Here is a 23,031-nt window from a genome sequence, read left to right as displayed (position 1 = left end):
GAGCTTATTCGCTTTATTTTTTTTTTTTTTCCGTTCATCAACGTAGACCCCTGTACTATCTCTATATAAATAACGCTGTTAATGCAACGCAAAATTGCGTCATGATTATTAATACACATTATTTACATTAAAATTTGTTCCACGTATGCTTTTGTGTTCCAGTACAAAAGCGTTTACAAGATCTCCAGGTCGCAATGTCGGATCTCTGGATGTTTCTTCTATAAATACCATTAAAATACAAGAAACGTTACAAATTACCACTAGGCGATAAGCGATTATACATATAACCTCATGGCAAAGAATAGCGATTGGATCTTTACAAAATACCTTTAATTTTAGTTCCATTCTGTCTATCTCCCCACCGACCATATCCACGATACCTTCACCATGTTTCAGAAAAAATGTCTCCAACTCGTCGATATTTTTCATAGTTCGTACTTCCTGGAAGTGCAACAATTTTCAGAATAACGTGCCGATTCATAAAGGTTTCACAAAAGCTTCTGTACCTCCAACATTGCAACAATATCGTTTTTATCAAGGTAACACCTCGTTAATTCTTTTCCATCGAAATCTATCTCGGCCTTGTATCGAACTAAATTATTGCCCATATCGATACCTTTAACATCGTAAATAGCTCGGACCTGACAGACAGTTAATTAATAGAAAACTTTTTGTTTCTATATTCATAGTAATACAAATAAGGGAATATTACCATTATGTCAGATTCTAATTCCGTGTTCATCTTATCAAGATCATCTTGAGATATACTTCTTCCGATTAAAGCAGCAGTATTTGTCTTAATTATAAACGCTGCTACTGCAGCAAGAAGAAAACCACCAAATATGGACCCGACAGCATCATACATTGAACTTCCCGTGTAAGAAGTTAAACCCATGAATGCTGTTGCGATAGCAATACCGACCACCTATTATTTTTAAAATAACATTTATAACGAAATACAGTAGTACCCACTTAAGTGTCCGCGCTCGGGGCCGGCTTCTCAGAATTCAACGGAGATAAGGTGTTCTCGATGTTCGAAGCCGCTTGGCTTCCAAGAATTGCTGGGGGATCACCGCGGACACTTAAGTGGGGAAAAAGTGCGGGCACTTAAGTGGGCTCTACTGTATTTGTTCGCGTTAGTTACTGAATATTTACAGATGCTAAATCTTCCAGCAGCACGACAGTTACTGAAGGATCTTGTCCTCCTAATACGTATTCTTTAAATGTTCGCTGCTTTTCTCCTGCTCCTTTTTTTATCGATTGAATTGCCATTAATAACGTCGCTCCCTCGGATACTAAAGAACCACCTAGGACACAATACGCCCAGTAGAATGGTTCTACCGATGACGGATTTATTAGGCCATGAATTCCGTGATAAATTGATAAACCAGCACCGACACAGAAAATACCAACGCCGGATATTAAAGACGAAACGTATTTCATGTTTGTGTATCCATATGGATGATCTGGATTAGGATTCTGAAATATTTTACATAAATTAAATATTCAGGCATTTTTTATCTTGACCGCGTGTATGTAGTACAAATTCATGCATACACTTACTTGTACTGATTTATAAATTCCATATGCCAATATTAATTGATTACAAGTATCCGCAGCCGAATGCACGCATTCCGCGAACATACTATGAGAACCAGTAAAGACACATGCGCATAGTTTGCACAAGAAATTACAAGCATTGCTGGATAATGAAATAATTTATTATTTAAACGACGAAATCTCATTAAACGTAGGTGAGACGAGAAAACTTACATTGCGATTGCAGTTAAAACCACTTTACCAGACCTCCCAAAAAGACCTTCTTTTTCTTGAATGAATTCGGTTGTTTTGCTGCCCATTTCTCGTCTATAATCTCGCAGTCTTCGTTTGACGGTAAATATATCTAGGATGAAAAGCAGGTTGCAATGTTTATACCAGTTCGTTTACGAAGACATTTATGATAATAAAATATGCAACAATTATTCCTGTAAAATTTATTTTCCATCTCAATTTAAAGTATCTCGAAGATTATGTAGTACAAACAAATACATTATCCTTACTTTGCTGATACGTTTTTTCTTCAAGTTCCTTTTTTAGTAGCTTCTTTGTTAAGGCTTCACGCGATCCCCAAACTTCCAATGCTCTAAAAATGAACCAAGTTTACCGAATATTAATACAAAATTTGTATAATCTTAAAATTAGTATTAACATAATTTTACTTGGCTTCGACATCTTTTCTCCAATAAACAGTTATCGGTGGTTCAAATTCATACGGCGATCTTCGTTTTGTCTTTGGTAAGTTTTCAAGATCTGAAGGCTTCAATAAAAAATCAGACATAGCTCTAACCGGTGTAATAAAATTACGCTCTAAGGATGATGTACTTCTGTCAACTTTTGTTTTCTTTTTTACTAAAAAAAAATGATTTAATACAAAAGACAATTTGAACAATAGTATTAATAAAAATCAAAGAAACAAAAGACTTAATAAAAAAAACATTTGTTATACCTTCCACTGTATGATCTTGCTGTTTCTGTTTATTGCTTTGATTATCAACAGTAGGAACAGGTTTGACATCCAATTTTCTTTCTTTCAATTGACCTAAATTCTCTTCTTTGAATTCTATTATTGTATGTTGCGATTGATCCTCTGGCTTTTTAACCAGGTTCCCAGATTTGTCTTTCTGCATCTTTGCAACAACAGAAATTGACCTTGTCATTGTAATTAGTATCCATTTCCATTCTTCCGAATGCCCCATTATTTTGGTACCAAAAGCCTCCTGACCGTACGTAATAACGTTTAACTTGCATTTTGTATTATGATTGTGTGTTAACAAAGTACTGGCACACCTCTTAGCATATCCTACTTGAAATATGTACAAACAATCGTTATTATAGCGGCTAGTATTATAAAGGAGTCTCAGTAGTTTGGTAGATCGTTGTATCATTGTTCCAATACGTGGTCGCCGCCAACACAATTTCGCGAGACCAGTATCACCCTAACCTGTTCAAAAATAAATAATACTCGGTTACCTTTACAAATAACAATCATTCTCATATGTAACACCGCGATTAATAATTTTATTCTCAATATACAAAAACGAAGCAACGAAAGTTTGTATACTTCCAGGAAAAGTATACGCGCCTAAAAGCAAACAATTTCAAATATACACTTTACCTTTTTTTATCAATCTAATGATCTTACAAAATGGAATACATTGTTAATAAACGTTATAATGAAAGACTGGCTCGGTATTAGACTGTGTTTTAAATAATTCTTGCGTTTGTGTTGCTCGAACTGTCAATCCGAGTCAATCAACTGCTACTACACAACTACATACGAAGGGTACAGGACAGTGAGTACGGATGCATTTCGGACAGCTTCGGAGAATCGAGGAAGAGGACGAGTGTCAGTTTGTCTTTGTCGACTCTCCGAAACTCTACAAGTTCACGTATACGTGATCTGATATAGGATATCATCCAATGCATTTTCGTGTCGCAGTCGACGTTACCAATCCAGAAAAGAAAACGATCACAGTGCAAAGAGAATGGCGGCAATTATAATTGAGTTTGGCTATCATTAATTATTTTAAACATAGTTACAATCGCACTTTTGCATTCATAAAGAGTACAAAATATGCAAGCTGGACATTGAATGCATTTTTCTGTTCTTAGTTCGCGTGAACCAAGACGGTTCGATTTATTCTATGGCTCGTCCGCGATACTAGCGATGATTGCTAGATGGTGCTGTTAATGACTGGATGATTATCAACCGAGTGTGATAACACGTAGTTGTTATGTGTTATGTGTGTCTGCCAGTTGTCAAATCGACGTGAAAAGGTGTAAAATAGTCAGCTATGGATGGAAGTCAATCGCAAGCTAACGAGCAACAGTTCATTTCCTTCCAAGATTTCCCTTCGATACATCACGAAGGGAACATTGGCCAGGCACAATTAAATGTCCATGCATCCAGTCATCAAACATTTAATAACCTATCCAATGACGCGACGGGTATCGGCATTATCGAGGATCTGCAAGGGATGCCCGATAAAAGCGAAGGTTTAACAATTTGACAATGTTATTTTTAAGATATAAGTTTAAGACAGATAGTTTAGATAGTAGTAATGTTTTTCCTTCCTCAGATGCATTGCAACGTAGCTTTTGGACGATAGAGTATTATCAGAAATTCTTTAACGTGAACACAAACGACGTTGTAGAAAGAATCAAACGATCTATGATTCCACATGGCAGTGAAAACTATTTAATTTCTCACATAAGACCTAATCCGGATCTTTATGGTCCATTCTGGATTTGCGTCACATTGGTATTTTCTATAGCAGTTAGTGGAAATTTGGCTGATTACTTGCAAACTGCCAATTCAGGGAAATATCACTGGAGGTATGAATTTCACATTGTATCATACGCTGCTACATGTATATTTTTATATGCTTGGCTGTTACCAATGACATTGTGGGGTGCCTTGAAATGGACCGCTAGCACAAGAGACACAGAAGAAGAATTAATCGAGGTTCTATATTATTCTTTTGTATTTACAGACAATGCTTGTAATAATCTACAAAAAGATACTTTTATTTCAGTCTTACACGACACCAGGCCTCTTAGAACTCCTGTGCCTTTATGGTTACTCTCTAGCCATCTATGTCCCTGTAGCCTTCCTCTGGACAATACAAATCGGATGGTTACAATGGAGTTTGGTGGTAATAGCAACTGCTTTGTCCGGTGGAGTTTTATTAAGATCTTTGATGCCTGTAATAGAAGGTAAAAAGCCGCAGTAGTCGTGTAAGAAACTATTAATGAAATGGCTATGATGATGAAATTACCTGATGTTGAACTGGTCAATTTTTAGGGAAATATAGAATGATATATATAGCGGTAATTCTTGGGATGCATCTTCTGCTAGCAGCCGGATTTAGGATGTACTTCTTTCACGGGCCGTCAAACACCATTGTTACTTCCGCGATAAAAATCGTGCCGACCATTGCACACGCGGAAGAAATTCATCCTATCAGCTCTACGGAGTAACGATATCTCGAACCGTTCGCTGTTCGCTTGAAAACCGTCGAAAGAAGTTTGTCTCGTCGGCTAATGTATCCGGCCGATGGAATCGAATCATACATGCTCGCTGACCACTAATTCCGTCTTCGTGAAAATAGAATTAGTATTTATACCATATCTGTGAATGAAAAATAAATGAAGATAACTGAAATTTGTGAAACATCAGGCACTAGTGTTTATTAAAAAGACATCACTCGGTCGACCCATATATTAATATTCCTGTGTGTCAGGGCAATATAGAAGGCCAACAAAGTGTCTGGTTGATTTATTTTCACAGCCCCCAATTCAATCCAGGGACGCGATACATATCAACGCAACACATATCATTTACAATCATACGAATCTCCATATTGTACGCAGTAATTGTTAATTAGTACTCGTAATACAATAGATAGTAATTGTTATTAGTTGTCGTTAATACAATCGTACATAGTTTCATCAATATTTGTTCTTTTTTTTTTTTGTTTTGTTTTTGTCTCTTCGTTACAATTAACCAATGTGACAAAAGGCAACATTCACTTTGTAGTAGTATCGTAACGTTATTATCGTCGATCTATCAGTATATATGAATATGTACATGTACCATATGACAATAGTAACTTGCTCGCCGTTCAACGTTATTATATGTACAAAGAGTGCAACCATCGGCGTGTTCGCGAATATACGTATTCCAATTGATTCGAGGTTTCCGTAGGCGCTTATGTTATAGAAATTAAACGGGTGCATTGAAAAATACTACGTTCGTTAAGAAAATTCATCGTGTCACGGTCTCGTGTTCGAAACTGATTGCAATTTACATTCACGATCTTATCGGGGCGATTCGCGAGACGCAACGACAGTCAAATTTAAGAAACATTTCGACGTCTACGAAATAGCCTTCCGTTTTACAAGCCTTGTCGATGTGAGCGTCGCGTCTCTAGTAGCCTGCGTTCCGTCGTTATTTACAAATCATGAGAAATGAGATCGGTTATCGTAAATAATCAGAGTACTAATCGATTTTTCTTATAAATTAGAATAAATAACTCGAAACGATATAAAAAGAATCGATCTAACGCTTTAATAATATTTAATAAAACAAATATAGCAGTATGCTATCCAAGTATTAGGCAACTATAACGTATTTCAAAGAATGTTTGACCGATACACAATTTTGGTAATCGGATTGCCGTGAAACAAACACAGAAATTCTTCGTGCAGCGTAATTTCAGTCGTTAGAAGAATCGGTATTCGCGGGGCACAAGCTACCAGAAAATTTCGATCGGAAACCATCTGGGAACCGTTTCTAAATTCATGGACTAGTGCTCACAACGACTTGGTCCAACGTGTTTATAAGATATTACAGTTTAAAAATTGCGAATAGGCAGGAGCGATAACGAGTAATATAAATCTATGACAGTTTACGGAGTTTACATGCTTTACAATTTTTCTTCTTCTTTTAGTCTTGATCCTCTCAACGCGTTTTGCATAAATGTGTTCGAGCCTGCTAAACGAATCGAGGGGTTTTGTTTAAATATAATAGTTTTTATTACCGTTATTTACAATAAATGCGTCGCCGGGCGTGTCTGTCGTTATTGTTATTATTATTATTATTATCGTTATCATTTAATACACATTTTCCTCTTCTATCTCGTTGGTGCAAACACGCAATTGCTATTACAGAGACGCGCGAATGGAAAATACGTACGTGGTATTTAAATATTACACACAGATAACAGTAATATTTACCCTGGTTTTTATCAATTATTACAAGTATACATATATATATATACACATATACATATACATATACATATACATACATACGTATATATACATACATAGTGTTTATAAATGATAGGACAAGCCGAAACATACGAATTCCTTCTGCGAAAAATCTTTTACCATTTTAAGATTAATGTTTACTAACGTGATTCTCGACAGGCGTTATCTATATCCCGATCAGACTGTCGCCACTCGCATGACATTTTAAATGTTGTTAATATCTCGAAAACAAAGTCTCAGCTTGCTAAATGGTAAATGATTTTTCGATTTTTTTTTTGGAAGAAGAATTCGCACGATCTGGTTTGTGCAATCGTTTTTATATACCCTGGTTTGTGGTGTGCGTGTACAGGTATATATTATATGTATATATGCATGTATGTATATATGTATATAACAAATGCTCGAAAATGTCGTACACTTTATACAATCGTTGACTATCGTCTTCTACCGTATTACGCGATATACAATAATTTCAGGTGATTATTCAGTCGCATGCTTAGACAGTACATGATCCGTTTTCTATTTCGAACTCGTTAGCTTCAACGTTACGGTATCGCGAATATTAATAAAGGTTGACGAGACTTGCTGTTCGCCGTACGAATTTAATTGATATATCTCGACGATAACGCCGGCCGGTGAAAAACGAAACAATTTAAACGACAGACACGGAAACACAAGCGTTACTTTTTCCTTTCTATCAGCTTTACCAAGACTGCTGCAACCGTATTTATTGTATCTCGCAGTTACCTACGTTCGCTTCACGCTTCTCTGTTTACGATTCCCCTCGGTTTATCGAAGGGGGCATCATGAAAAAATCGCCGCACGTCGCAAGCTACGGGAAGCGTGAATTTTGAAAAACCTTCTAAAATCGTTTTGCAACTGCTCCGGTCGCGCTACATCTAAACCGTTTAAATTCCCTAATCGGTTGAATCGGATGTCTTTTTGCAATCGAAAGAACAGTCTCGCTTCTTAATAACGTTTGCGAGGAACTTCTACTCTTGTTGTACTATCTAGGTGAACGGTACGTTTCACGAGAAATCGAGAACAAGTATGAATAGAAAGTCAAGTATCGTTCGATCCGGAAATCGCGGCTCTTGATGTTTCCCGCGCCCATTCCTTTGGAAATTTGGCCTGAGAAGGATATTATAGCCATCGAGAATTTCGCGTAACCACACCGATATGTGTTTTCTTTTTCCCCATAGGAGAGCTTTGCAATTTTCATTTTCGAATGAACCGTTGCTTTCCGAATTACGTTTATTTTTAATCAGTGGCGTAAAATTGAACTCAACGTGCCGAAACCGAAGGTGCGTGCAGGATCCCGGAGAATTTTTGGAATTCCAGTTTGCAAAGTGTTACGTCCACTGTTAGTTGATCGAATCGTGTTATACGAAATAAGCATGTGATTCGTCGCGTTTCCGGTATTCGATATAATCTTAAGATGCTCTCTGCACGGTGAGACTTGCCTCGATGTGTTTTGCGATAAGCGATGGGTTTTCGACTATTTGGAGAATCGCTTGTCGCGAGACATGCCTGGAGGCAAGCCTCGTCGTGTCGAGGCCTCTTTGTTGAAAATTGCCGGTCGTCTTACCATAAGCTTTCTGGAAGATAACGTTAGTCCGTTTGGTCGATTACTTAAAACAGGAGAATTGTCCTTAGCGTCTAACGATGAAAAACTACAGAGAATACACGATTATGGTACAAGTGTTCGGCGTTTACGCGCTACGAATCCGTCGCTCTAATTACAATACAGTTACAACAACTCTCTAAACGTGTCCTACGAGCATCGTAAAAATCTACGCTTTTTATTCTGTCCCCCATCGCGACGGGTCGACCGTGAAATATCTGTACCTAGAACGTGTCGCGCTAAAAGCATGTTCAGATCGGAGAAGAAACAGACACGAACGAGACGCGTCGAAGGTATTCTTTGCTCGCTCGAGAGAAGAATCGGTATGCACAGCGTGCATCGCTAAAAATCTGTACTCGCGTAGTTATAAAAAGGGACGTGTTTCGTTTGAGCCTCCGCTTCGAATCGCGTCTGGATCTGTCGGTTCGCAAAAACGTCGAGGCTCTTTTTGATCAATGTCTCGCGACGATCACGTTTCGTCGCTGCGATCAAACTTCGGTTCCTTTAATTGCGGGCTTAAGTAGTAAATATAACAGGTACAGTGATTAATTAGTTAACTCTTTCGGAAGCTTCTCTTCGGACCTGCGTGTTTGGAACGGTTCGGTCTGCGTATTGTCGAAAGGATCCATCGTCGATCGAACGAGATACAGTAGAAGTTTGATGATCGCTTAGGAACGATCGAAGTTGCAAGTGGAAGGAATCGACTCGTTAATTGCACACGAGACCCGATACTTGCAGGGATCTTCAGCCGTTTCTCGCGCGATTATCGAGATTCTACTGTATCGTAGCGATCATCGACGGGGAAATTCCTCGATCTCTCTAAACGATACGACGGATCGCAATCTTTCTCTGCCGTGATGCCAGGTATTGTTATCGACGACGCATCGTGAAAGTGTTCCGACAGCAGAAAGCACAGAATACAGGAAGTAATTTTGTACGTTACAATCTCTTTTCCCTTCGAATTGTTACCGGCGATGGAATTGTTGCTACAAAGTAGCAATACAACACACTTTTCGTGCTCCTCGAAACTGACAGAATGTTCCTTCGGGAACGAAACACGTTACAGGCTGTCCGCAAAGAACGTTTTCCAACGAAGTTACGCGTCGCACGATTGAAACGGATCGTACATCCCGGCGTTTCGTCGAAGACAAAAGTAACAGAGGAAAGCTTCGATCTTTCTACGACCTCCGCTTTTCCCATTAATGCAACGATGCACTTGTGGAAAAAGCGACGTCGCGTTCGTCTGTCTTCGACGAAACGGAAAATACGACTCTTCTCGAGCTTCGTGGAATAAAAAGCGAACGATAAATCGAATTAAAACGGACGAAACGACGGTAGCATCGAAACAGGACGCGAAACGGTGCGTAAAAGCGAGAAAAAAAAGGACAACGTTTGATAAAGAATACAGTCGTGACACAGCGAACTCAGTTCATGAAGTGTCCGAGCGAGTACACGGACATTTGCATTTATTAACCATTTAAAACATAGTGAGACGCCTGTACCGCTGCGTGTACCTATTTCTCTCTCTCTCTCTCTCTCTCTTTCTCTCGCGCGCTCGCTCACTTTCTCTCTCTCTCTCTCTCTCTCTTTCGTTTCGTACCAAATTTTTTATTTCTCATTCGCACTTTTGTCTCGTATTCGATCTTTCAGGTTGCATATAGTAATATCTCGAATACACTTACGCGGTTTCGAAGAGCGTCGAAGCTCTCGTCGATCACCTTAAGCATTAGTCTTTAGTGTTTGATTATTATACTACAGTAATATACAGAAAATCGTGGTTCTTCACACCGGCGGGCTGCTCGTCCATCGATGCAATTGTTCCATCCGCGTGCAATCCTGATTCCCCGCGCACAGTCGCGAGCAAATGTTCGTTTCCGTGTCGCTGGACGAGCAGACCCCGGGGCTATTCAGTTAATATATTCAATAATTACAATACACTAAATATAATCGGCCCGTGTATATTAAAATATAAATATCAAATAGACTTCTTGCCCCCAAGGATATATGCACCACCTAAATGCCGGTGCGCGACTTAAAAATTGAGAGACGTTTCGTTAAGTAAGTCGTCACCGATTAGTTTTGTAAGACCCCTGTTGTCGGAAGAATTGCGGAGCTTGCCACTACCAAACCCGACCGGGAATCGGTTTTGCAGTAGTTGCAAGCTGCGCCGCGATGAGATTAGAATTTTTTGGTTGCCTAGACGTGAACGTGTTCTGCGCGTTGTCTGTTAGGCGAGGATCGTTTCGGACGAGACACCGATTCGACGCTTTGCTACAGTCGGGCTAATTTTGCTAATTTGCAACTGGTCCGACCATAGTCGTCGAGACACTGATTCTTGACCCTTTGACTACGACACACTATATTTCAGAACCATTACTTTTATGCTTTCAACAACTAAATTCAGACTAAAGTACATTTTAATATCCAACTATTCCATCGAACGCTATGCAACATGTAATAACAATCCTAATGCTATATTATAGTTTAATAAAACAGAAAATGTAGTGAAAGATATTTATCAAAGGGTTCAAGTTCAAAGTGTACGAACACAATTGTAAAGCATAAAGGTCGATACGTGTTACTCGTTCGGACACGAACCGGTTCGAATATTCTTACAGACAATAAGATACGAATGTTTCTACACTACAGCGTTGCGATTCAGTTCAAACATACCGATGGCTGATCGATGATCGATGGTACAAACACGAGATACTTTTGTTCGAACCGGATCGTGTCCGATAATATCAATCGCGACCTTTATGGTCAAATTTACAAAATTTTTATTCAAATTGTATATATTTTAACACTGTACACCAGTGATGTCAGCTTGAAATCGATGTTATTAAAACAATTATTTCCTCTTTCGAAGATTAACAAGACCACGCACGGGGCGCGGGTAACGAGCAAGCATTTGATAATATTAATCGGTAAAATGACGGGTGTCTCGTCCGCAAATGCCCTGAGAAACGTTGCGTCGACCGAGCGACGAGCCTTGGTAGATCGATTGTATTTCGCGATATTCAGCGGTTGACACGACAGCGTTGGAGCGATTCGGGTCACACGCTCGGTCGCGAAGCGATTTAAGCCTAAGTACTTTTGATTTGTCTCTGGTAATTGATTCGCGGTGGGCGTCGAAGAGCGCCAAGCGCTTCGCTCTCTCTTGTCCCTTGGTTCGCGCGTTTCTTTCGTTTCTTTTTTTTATTGTCGGATACAAAAGAGCCCAAACAACGGGAGTCGGATACACTCGGTCGACGCAACGCCGTGAAACGGTAACAGCGTTCTCCGCTACGTATCTTCGAAGCTACTTGTTATTTTTTTTTTTTTATCTTTTTTCATTTTACCCTATCCTTATTGGTTTTTTTTTCTCTCTCTCTGTCTCTCTCTCTCTATCTTTGTCTCGTTAACGCGTTGCTTCAAATCGGTTTTCGAACGTTCGACGACGACATCGATTCCGGGGTCGCGTGCGCAAACTATTTCCAAAGACCAAACTAAATCTACGCTTTGTACTCTGGTCGACCTCTGAAATAATTCGTCGCACGCGCAAGCAATGGATATTTCATTGTTTTTTTTAATCCTATTACATAATATTTGTATATGCATATATTAGAAGCGGTGTTCAAAGGGACAGCCGGGCACGAACGCGAGACGATCAGTGCTTTGGGGGGAAAACGATTAGTCCGGTCGAACGAAATTCTAAAGAGGATTCTGGTCGGATCGTCGATTATAAGGCACGCTCTACTGTTAAACAAATTGATCGTCGGGCCGGGTAGTTCCGTTGCGACAGCAATTATTATCGTTACGGACTCGCGTGAGCCACTGTCGTTAAATAATTCTAACAAGCAAACCGTTTCTCGACGAGAATCAAACGGAAAGTTAGGTACGTAATTGCGCTTCGGCGATTCGATACCCGGATGTGTCGTTGAACACCGTCGTTCTTTCATTCGACGACCTCGCGACGGTGCGCCAACGCGCACGTCGTGCGACGCGGGCAAAGACAATCGGCGCAGCCTGAGAGTTTTAATAATACTTTGAGACAGACTTCCTGCGAAAGCTTAAAAAACAGTTTTTCATTTCATTTCTCTCGTTTTGTGTATCTTCTCTTACGCTAAATACCGCCTTTTAGAAACTTTGCGTTATTCTCGCATCGCCTCGACCGGCGATCAATCGGGGTTACTATGTTGCTAGATGCATGGTCGTACGAAGGGTCCGCTTACGCTCGAATTTACGCTACCGAAACGCGTCCAACGATCGATGCCCTAACGGTAATAAGAAATCTATAAAATATTGTCGAACCTCGCGGGAAACTATACATCGACGTGTCCTTCAACTATGGATCGACTACGGTTCCTGGCCAATGCTGTTTAAGAAATTGTTTACGTATAAAATATATACATTAGTGTTCGTCGATCGATAGTGGCGAGACCGGTATTCTTACAATTTTTAAACGTATTGAACATCAACGTTATTTCCAGCTATAAACGGATTAAAGTTCAAACGAATTAGCAATTGTTATCGGTATCGTTTGTGGTACGTCTTTCATTAATTCATTGCGATCGAACGTAATATGTCTCGGATTAAAATAGAATCGTCTTTACGTTAGAAATTATTCCTTACCGAGTACCGATTCAACGAGAACTTCCAAGCTCGAAAGACGCGGTTAAATGCCGCTAAATTCGAGCGCACGCGGCGATTACAATTTATACATTTACACAACTGGGTCCGTACGTCGTATAATGGGATAAAGAAGTTTGGCAAACAGTATATTAATCGACGGCACGAATGACTTATCCGCTCGAAGGGTGTCACGTGTGCTATGTGTATAGGTGTGTAATTATCGTACATGTCTATAATAATATACCAGTAAGGCAATGCTACGAAAATATTTCGCAGAAAGACGTTTTGAAAATTCAGTAGAAGGAAAACTAAGTTGGCCGAAATCGCCAATACGAACCGTTTCTAAATTTTCAATCGAAGAACGAAACAGAGGCGGAGTGCCTTCGAAGTACAACAGATTAAATCATTGTCGTCGTGGAAGATGAAAAGATCGAGGTGCTTCATAGATTTGATCGATGGGATTTTGTCGAGGTGTTCAAGTTCAAACTCTACGATGTATAAAAATTTCCAACGACCGATATCGGACTAAGAGATCGCAATAAAAATCGAACGTGTTAACAAAGCCGCGTATTTAGAATCGATTGTAATATCCCGCGCGGCATCGATGAAAAATAATACAATAGTATTCGTAATCACAACGACGTTAGAATGATTATTAATAATAATAGTATAAATGGCGCTACTCCTCTATCATAGTATAATCAAAATACACAAAAGACGAACATTCATACATGGTACAAATATATAGTATAGCCATATAACGATAGGTTGTAATCAGTAATAGCAAGTTCGGCTTATTCGTACGATCGCATAAACTTCTAAATTACACGGAGTTGTTAATATAGACCTGTGTTAACTTCGTTACGATTTTTCTTTCTCTAGTTTTCCTTAACCATCAAGCATCTATTTCCCTTTTCTCGGCTACATCGAACGACCGTCGCGAAAACTAGTATCGACGACGGCGTACGCAAAGAAAATATACAGAGCACAGTGAAATGAAACTTGTACCGAAACAATTCCGTAATCTTCGAAACTAAAAACACCTCGAAGAGACCAAGCGAACAAATAACCAATGTTCTTGGAACGACGCGTAGAAAAGATTCCTTTCCTACCCGAGCCATTTTTCTAAAAATCGAACAACCCTATATCTCGTAGCAGGTAATATATGTATAGGTATTTACGTGGCACGAACGAAACGCTCGAAATGTTTGCGTGTATCGTCAAGAACAAGACGAAAAAAATGAAGAAGAATACTAATCGTAAACCGTACGAACGTCGAAACATCGAATTTTTTTTTTCTACTTTCTTCTACATCGAAGAGACTGTTTCTAACTATATGCCAAGGCGTGTCTAATTATATCGATCTAAAAAATCCGTCACCCATAAAGATGAAAAACTGTTAACGATTAACAACGTCTAAGCGGTGATGTTGTGTATGTGTTATTTTTTTTTTTGTACACGAATGTCCACCTCCATGTTTAATTTATCGTTTAATCACTTACTTGTATAGCATTATGCGTAAAGTCGACGAACGTATATAATAATGCAAGTAATACCGTTAATATTAATTTGCGACATTACCATAGTGTAATAGTGAACATTAAGAACATCGAAGAACAGTCAAATAGGTTGAACTCGTCGATTCTATCCTAATTTACTCGCGCGATTTATCATTTACGATCTTGCTTCCCCTAATCGGACATCATTTACTCTTTTCGTTTATGTACAGCGAGAAAACTATCGAGCCGTTGTACGGAGAACGAGCAGACAGGTTCGTCGTATCGTCTTAAAATTTCGAAAATGTTGCGTTACGTTCTCTCTTTTTTTTTCTCCCTTTTTTTTGTTAAAAAACAACTATGGACTATTGTAATTTGTCTCGCGCTGGCGCAATTGTCAGTTAAAGTCTACGAGATCGTGAGCAAAGTTCTACCGAAAAGTTTCAGGACAATCGGGTGTTGCACGGCCGCTTAATTTTCTTTTTTTTATTGTAGTGTAAATGTGGTCCGATCGTGATGAGCAATTACCGACGATTAAAGTCCAAAGAACGCAAGAAGACAGACGCTTAAAAGACCTCACAGAGCACAATACGATATCAATTCTCTAGTAGTAACTCCAAAAATATGTTATTCTCTTCCTATATTTATAACTACTTAAATTATCTATTCCTCGCAAAAAGTCAGTTACTTTGTTTACAGTGACAATATATAATAATTTCATACAAACTTTCCCATACAACGCGATCGAACGTTAAATCCCAAGTCCCACCAAGAAACGATCTCTTTCTCGTGGATCCGTCCCTTTGATTCCTGTGTACGTGTATGTGTTCTTTATCTTCGTTTCTGGCCATTTCAACGCGAGTATCTGACGTTTCCAACAGTACTAAACTCGTTCGTCGAACGTCTATTCGTTATGCGATTCGGGGCGTACGTACAACATCTTTCAACGTTTTCTTTTTCTTTTTTTTCTTTATATGCCCTTTCGTATCTCGTTCGTTCGCGAATCGAGGAAACTTTGCGTATCCCTTTGTACGAACGCCCCGACCGATCGTTAGAGATTCAACGCTAAATAAACTCACTATTGGACACAATCTCATTACAACATTTTAGGCACTACACCTAGACTAATAAATCACTTTGCTCCTCCCCTTGCCCTGATGCGATAAGAAACGTATGTACAAATTTAAAAACGATTAAAATAATCCTATCTCTATAATAGCTTTTAGTATGGGTATGCGTGTATGTGTATGTCTCGTGTATCGTCTCGCGTCACCCGAAAGGATGAAAAGACCGTTACACTGGCGCTCAACGACGCGTACGATCAATGGTACCGGATGGAAATGTCTGTTTGCTCTAGCAGGCTTTAGAGTGGCACATGGAAGCGAGAACCTATCGCAAACAGTCTCTAAAAATGTCGTGTTATTACGGTTCGCGAAAAACCGCGAACGAATGGAAAATTCGACGGCAGAACGATCAACGCCACGTTAACGAGAACATTCCGATACGCAAGATCGATCGCGCGGATGTTGGCGAGCAGCCAATGTAACGCGTCCCATCGTCCGATCGGAAGTGACGAGAGTTGACGATAACGCGTAACCTTATGGGATCCCGTTAACTTAAAGATTACACGGTTCCATACGTGGTCACATCTCACCGCGTGTACACGCTTGGCCATTCAAAAAAGCCTGACCAAAATAATATTCGCCACGCGAATATTTACGATGTATAATAATTAATAAAATATCACAACTAGAACCATCGATACAGTTTATGGTATACCTTTATCTTTTTTACTCAATTTCTTTTCCCGAGTATAGTATATATGTATATATATAAGTGTGTGTGTGTGTGTGTGTGTGTGTGTATGTGTGTGTACAGTAATAGCTTCTATTTTTTTGTTAATTAGATACTCTCCGTTGCAGCGACGCGCTTACTTCTAAACTATACGGTGAGAAATGTGTGTTAAAAGTAATGATGACTGAACATATGACTCTTGAGCTTGTACTGACTGACGATCTACATCTAAGAGAGAAGCTACTATTATTATAACATAGGATCATGCGCGAATAGCGTATACACCACGTTTTTTAAACCCAAAAGCTGTTATTAGTAACACATCGACCACAATATTTTCTATGTGTTAGAGAATAATCGATATCTGGCTCCAAAATATCCTACCACTTAGAATAAAACTCTACATCCACGCGAATACTTTGTATGCCCACAGCACGCCATCAACAACGACGAATGTAATAATAAAAATAATCTAATCGACGGTTAATCCGAATCCACGGTGCGATAATTACGATCTTAACACTAAACGATTTACAGAATCATCGCATCGTCAGTCAAAACTTGCTCTTTCGGTGAAAGAAACGAGAAACCTGACTGAAAAAAAAAATGTTCCACCTACGATCTAGTGACACGTATATATCTACATATACGTCCAAACACGTATACAGAGGCGAAAATGAAGCATGTGAAAATGACTATATGCGTACGACTGTCGCGTGTACACCGTATAATGTGTATTTGTGCATATACCGATTCGCGAAGGAATAAACAAACAAAAAAATGTTTCTATAGATACACCCGCGCGTATATATATATATACACATATATATTATTATTATTATTATTATTATTATTAACAACGGTTTCCTTTACGGTAGTAGAATGTGTGAAATCTAAGGATATGACTTTATCTCGCGAATTGCGAGAAGAGAAGGTAGGTTTTCTTCTATGCTATACAACCCTCTAAGTTCTACATGGAAGCATACATACATATATATACACATGTATGCGCGCGAACGTGCTTGTATGTTAATTAATCGTACGTTCGTATCGTGTGATAGAACGTACAGCACTCATGCTGATTCTAACTAATTTTTTTCTCTTTCTATACTGCAACCCCTTCGTGACGCAACCCCGCAACCCCTCCTTCTATCGTCACCATTTTTTCCCCCTTGTTTCCAGTAAATATACAAACGTTAAGTATGATTAATCGTAAGTATGATTAAACAGGCACATCGACTTGGTTATATGTAATCTTTTTCTCGTTTCGTATTGATAGACGCGTCGCAATAAATTGAAAAAGAAACAACTATTGTTAGACACTTTTTAAACGAAACCGTGGTCTCTGTATAACCGATATCAATATCTACGATTCTATCGACTGAAAGTAGCGAATCAGCAGCGTCCTCGTGTCGTATTTATTAAAACTTTGAAAATTTTCTTTTAGTTTCGCGGAATCGTGATAATGTTATCTAAAAATCTTACTTCGTCATTCTCCCTACTGTAGCATCCTTTTGTTTTTATGTCTGCCTCTATGTATCACCCTATCATTCACTCACACTCTCGCTCTACGTGTAAAATACTCCTAATTAAACTCTGGACATGGATCACTCTAATCAACGTACCACAGCTAATATTCCCGTACACGTTTATCATACAGCTATGTATATAAAATAATTAGCAAAACAATGCCTAAGCGTCATTCCATTAAAAACCACGAAATATACGTCCGCACGCGGAAAAAACCTCTATCCTCCTTTCCTTTTTCTTTTTATCCTTAAAAGTGTCGCGAGTAGAAGAACGATGTGCGCGCGATCTACCACTTTTACAGCTGCTGAACATCGAAATGTAGGAAGAGAGCTACTCGTAATAATTATGTACAATTCCACATTTTGGACACTCACGTGTGTATACCGGATGCAGTTTGTTCGCCGTTACGAATACACGTTACAAAGAGACATTAGAAACATCGCCTTTCTTCGTACTGTCGTGGAAAAGTGCGAGAAGGAAGAACATGATTCAACGAGGGGAACTGAAAGAAATAGCTAAAAACTTGCGTCGACTTGAATCTACGCCGAAGAAAGTTTCTTTACTCGTGTGTGTATGTATGTGTACGCGTGTGCAATCCGACATAATAACATCTGCAACGAAGGTTTCTTTCCGATAGAAATCGTATTCGAAAACGTGTCCCGTGGATCGATTCTCGTCTCTCCCGAAACGCTAATTCATCGTGTTGGATCGTACTAATTAATTGTGTACCGCTGATTTGTGCAATGTACTCGACGCGTACATTCTTAAACTACAACCCTCGGTGAAATGCAAAACGTTGAAACGCGATATAGAAAAGAGAAGGATGCGTATGATCATTGATGAAGAAGCATGTCGAACGTTAATTGTGAATCTGCATAACGCTAAACGTGAATCTCATTATCGAACAATCCTAACGCGTAAATCTATTTAAAACGCGGTATCTAAAAGAAAAAGAAGAGGCAAAACTTCGAACTCCTGGTAATTACCTTAAATACGATGATGCCTAATTGCAATAATAGTAATAATAATAGTAGTAGTAACGATAGTAATAGTAACCAGTAATAGTTACGACGAGGGGACAATAAGATTAATTACGCGAAACAAATAAATAGTGAGGCTGCTGCGAGGAGGTACAGCTTTTGTCAAATACAAGTTACCGTGCGCGATTCCACCTGTTCGCCATTCGAATCGAAACACGAGAAGTATTCGATTTCAAACTCAACCACGCGCGTTGCTTCCATATCGTAATAACCACATCCTCTAAAGGACACCGAATTACTAGGATGTATAAGCATACTTGAGACAGCTTGAAATAAATCTAGGACGATAAAACTCAAAACACATTTTTACAATTAATCAATATGTCGCGTATAGTAGCGTTGTGTATAATATGTTCTTGTGAACGCGTGCAATAGATCGGCTCCCTATTTACCCCTAGAAGAAACAGGAAGGGAGCCTACGTTTTGAAAAGGGAACGTTTCAAACGTTCAAGCGTGTCGCTGCACTCGACGATAAAAATCTTTTGGCTGGGTTGAAATTCAACCGGGCGAAAACAATGCGATGTATCGTCGTCGCCAAACGATCGGGAATTCTCCCGTACCAAAGATAACTTTTGTCACCGAGTATTAAAAACAATTATGCATGATACGGATCTGAAGTATCATCGTAAAAGAAATGCAAACTTATATCCCCGCTGTAACGCCGTGGTTCGATAAAAATACGCTTGCTGTTTCGCGGCGAAGCGACACAACTTCACCGGAAACCACCCAAACGTCTCTGGTTTTATCTGCTTAAACTGCGCATAAATTTCTCTCGTCTCTGCGAGTTACAATCTTTTCACAACGTCCCCGTAAAATTTTCTTTGGCGCGACAACAACATTCACTCTCCCAAAAGTCACGAAACGTTTGGTATACATATAATACATGCGTACAGTATTTTCTGAAAAGTTGTACGAGCTACGACAACATCTCAGAGAGGCTAGTGACATTTGATTGCTGTTATCTTTCTGGTTTGCTCAGCCTTTTGTATGCATCGGGGAACGAGAACGAGCGGGAAATACAGTTAACACGGTGTGGGCAATTTCAGGAAGCGTTGGGAACAACTTTACGACAACCGTCTTAGGTAAAAATCGTGACAACTCGTCAGAAAATACTGTAACTGTATATGTACCGTGTCACGTGTATAACATATGCGCCGCCTAAGTCGGACAAAATTGTACGTCGACCAGTGTATTACCAAAGTAACAGCTCGAACAAATAATACAAATAATACAAATCACCGTAGCAAATGGTTCACTGAGGAAACAGTGTTGCGCGACGGGAAGCGTAAAAAAGCCTCCTCTCTTTGTGTCGTTTCTCTTATTTTGTACATTTCATCGACACGCAACCTCGTCTCATCGAACGAAATGAAAAAGACAACTCGCCTACTATCGATGGGCAGGATGAAACATTAAGGGAAGCGTTTACGTTAACCGTGCACGACGCATGCCGATCGATAGTTAATCCAACATTCGGATCATGTTCGTTAATCTGCCTTTGCTACGATTCGAATCGTAGATAATCTCCATTCGTTAACAGACGGGCAGTTTTGAAAGGAGCAATCAATCGCTGCTTAGGACGGATTGTCAGAAACTGAAATGTTGTAGAGCGACTTCTGTGTTGCTTCGGGACTCGGTAGAGTCTCCTTCAGTCATGAATTTTCTCGTTAAGCCTTAGTGTATGTGTGTGTGTGTGTGTGTGTGTGTGTGTGTGTTTTCATTGCGTTTTCATAATCAATAGCAGCAGCAGCAGCATCGCGAAGAGCTCCCTTCGTTCGCTAGTAGAAAGTTTACAAAGAATGAATGCATAGGATGTTGTAATACCTGGTTGGTTCTCTTTTTCTTTTCGTTCGATAGTTATCTTGTAATCTGGTATCGCGTTAATTTTCGCACGCCATACGGTATCTCTTATCTTGAGCTAGACAGAGGTACAATTTACTCGGTGAACCACAAACCAGAAGGCTGATATTGATGTTTGGCCGGCGAAAGCGGAGCCAATCCGTATACGGCCGTTGGCTGCATGTGTGCAGGCAGTGGGTGTGCTGCATGACTCGCGAGCAACGGCCTGGCCGAGCTGTGATGAGCTGGTGGTGGCAACGCTCGACTAGAATCATACAACGTTAATGGAGACGAGCTGTAAAAAACGGGATAATCAATGTTAGAAACTCTCCATAAAGCTCTAAAAAAAGGGTAAATGAAATATTTTGTTTTCTTATATGATAATTTTTTCGTCCTACACGCACTCATGGTTTTATCAAAAATAAATATCAACAGCGATATCGTTTACTCGCGGGAGAATCAGCCTGTACATAAGCAGGCAATCGACGTGTCCATCTTGTACGAACTAAGCAATTTAAAGGCGCAACACCGTACGTGTACCTCGAAAAAACAGAACTGTATCGAATCTCGTAGCATGCCATAGAGAGAAATTAGTAAAACTGGCACGGGAACATGTTGCTCTAATAATTGCAACGACTACGTACGATTACAGGATTATAACGTACTGAACTGATACTATTACTAGAACGAAAATATAATAAATGGTACACACATGCATGCATCAACTAGGTGTCTAGGTACCCACCCGGGTGTGAATCCCTGATAGGTGGGCACTTGTTGCTGCTGGATAGCAGTGGGAGCCTGAGAAGGCGCGGCGGTAACGTACACCGGGGGTGGCACGGCATGGGCCCTTGAACGCACATGGGCGTACTCCTGGTACAGGGGTTGTCCCAGATGTTGGGTACTTCCTATTACAGGCCCCCCTGCAGGACTTCTGCCACCACCACCGCCCCCAGGACTGAGGTGGGCCGGATGCCCATGATGACTGTGGGTATGACCCGGATGGGCTGCCGAACCCACCACCTGGCTCTGCCTACAAAACCCAAAACAAAATCCAACCCTTTGTTATGCAATTCCCATGCGTCTTTTTACTTACTGTAAGACACATCTGTATTCCAAACGGACGACCAGAGACCAAACCGAACGAATCAACGAACTTTTGATTCCGTCAAACTACGTGCACACGAATTCTTACTCGTATCTAGGGGTCTGTTCTTTATTCCTAGATTCTTCTTTACATCTATGTGTCGTATCGCATGCTTCGAGTGTAAAATGTGATGGAACCGCTCACCTATACTGATGCACAGTGTTGGCGACCGCCCACTTTTGGTGGTCTCTCGAATGAGCAGCCGGCGGTTGAACGTACTCGTGCTTGTACTCGGTTCTCTTTCCAGGCCATGATACCCGCTTGTCCGTGCCGGTCGTATACACGATGTGCTGCTCTTGAAGATGCGGATGCGCGCTACTCGTGGTCACATACTGCAAGAAGTAGTCATGCATGTCATAGGCATCATCCTAGAAAAACATTTTCAAACGAAAGATTACTAAAAAACGGGAAGGGGATATGAACCAATAAGTGTAGAGCAGGATCGTTGTCGTTCTCTTCGATACGCTCGCAAACGGAGCAGTTGATTATCAATAATAATGAACAAACTAGGATCATATGGAAACAATTGCGTAACAAAAAGAATGCAGTTGAAAATAAAATCATGTGAATGAAAATTTAAGTTGTAAATTAACCTGGTAGGTCGGTGGCTCTTTGCAGGCTGGCGCGTGACACGGATGTGGAGCGAGGTACTCGACACCGGGTTCCGGCTTGGTCGCAACATTTACCATATTGCATTCGGACTGTACTTTTGCCAGTAATCGTTTCTTTTGCGATTGAGAAGAATATCCGGAGCTGCTGCTGCAACGAACAATAGATTTACGTCACGTATCGAGCACGTATTCGGTTGGGTATTACGACTTTGATCGGACAAGCTGATTACCTGCTAACGTGATGCTGTTGCTGGGGTTCGTGTTTGATTAACTGTGTGGTCTGCTGATGCTGAGGATGCTGCGGTAAATGTTGGTACAGGTGAGTGTGTGCTCGGCCTGGACTAGCTTCACCGTCGCTGTCACCGACTGTCACGCAACTAATAATATTTTTCCGCTGAGCTCTCTGAGAAGTACTGTGCGCTACAACATGCCCGTTGGTATGGGACTGACTACTCGAATGAGTCTGTTGCATTGGTTGGACTACGCGCGGCGTCGACTGCGTACT

General features: G+C 40.1%; 3 protein-coding genes across 14 annotated transcripts in view; 1 reads left to right on the top strand and 2 right to left on the bottom strand.

Moving 5' to 3' along the window:
- Positions 1–13: 13 nt before the first annotated feature.
- Positions 14–3,317, bottom strand: LOC122397812 (zinc transporter 9). 2 transcript variants are annotated; one of them, XM_043397239.1, is made up of 12 exons: positions 3,176–3,317; positions 2,507–3,001; positions 2,220–2,409; positions 2,061–2,143; positions 1,774–1,903; positions 1,564–1,702; positions 1,395–1,479; positions 1,156–1,307; positions 713–925; positions 507–641; positions 328–441; positions 14–218 (listed from the first exon to the last, which is right to left on the bottom strand). In XM_043397239.1, exons 2-12 carry the CDS (start codon positions 2,943–2,945, stop codon positions 174–176), a joined length of 1,725 nt encoding a protein of 574 aa, XP_043253174.1. In that variant the 5' UTR covers positions 2,946–3,001; positions 3,176–3,317; the 3' UTR covers positions 14–173. The 2 variants fall into 2 exon arrangements, with proteins under 2 accessions (XP_043253174.1, XP_043253173.1); XM_043397238.1 differs by having other exon boundaries at positions 15–218; positions 1,156–1,479.
- A 222-nt stretch (positions 3,318–3,539) lies between these two features.
- Positions 3,540–5,224, top strand: LOC122397814 (protein YIPF1). The gene is made up of 4 exons (XM_043397240.1): positions 3,540–4,056; positions 4,140–4,525; positions 4,596–4,776; positions 4,865–5,224. Exons 1-4 carry the CDS (start codon positions 3,855–3,857, stop codon positions 5,038–5,040), a joined length of 945 nt encoding a protein of 314 aa, XP_043253175.1. The 5' UTR covers positions 3,540–3,854; the 3' UTR covers positions 5,041–5,224.
- A 4,574-nt stretch (positions 5,225–9,798) lies between these two features.
- LOC122397809 (homeodomain-interacting protein kinase 2) overlaps positions 9,799–23,031 on the bottom strand; it is a 29,422-nt gene continuing 16,189 nt past the window's right edge. For 6 of the 11 annotated variants that reach the window (XM_043397224.1, XM_043397235.1, XM_043397232.1 and 3 more), the window contains 5 exons: positions 22,757–23,029; positions 22,509–22,674; positions 22,060–22,283; positions 21,481–21,801; positions 9,799–21,063 (listed from right to left, as the gene is read on the bottom strand). In XM_043397224.1, the coding sequence (XP_043253159.1) occupies positions 20,865–21,063; positions 21,481–21,801; positions 22,060–22,283; positions 22,509–22,674; positions 22,757–23,029 (1,183 nt within the window). In that variant the 3' untranslated portion in view covers positions 9,799–20,864. The remainder of the gene's footprint in view (positions 21,064–21,480; positions 21,802–22,059; positions 22,284–22,508; positions 22,675–22,756; positions 23,030–23,031) is intronic. The other 5 variants (XM_043397226.1, XM_043397231.1, XM_043397229.1 and 2 more) reach the window with 5 other exon arrangements.

This window comes from Colletes gigas, unplaced genomic scaffold (genome assembly GCF_013123115.1).
Source record: "Colletes gigas isolate AHSC1104 unplaced genomic scaffold, ASM1312311v1 Colletes_gigas_Sc00010, whole genome shotgun sequence".
NCBI classification, from domain to species: Eukaryota; Metazoa; Arthropoda; class Insecta; order Hymenoptera; family Colletidae; genus Colletes; species Colletes gigas.
The sequence above is the reverse complement of the archived record's forward strand: the minus strand, read 5'-3'. Positions and strand labels throughout refer to the sequence as shown.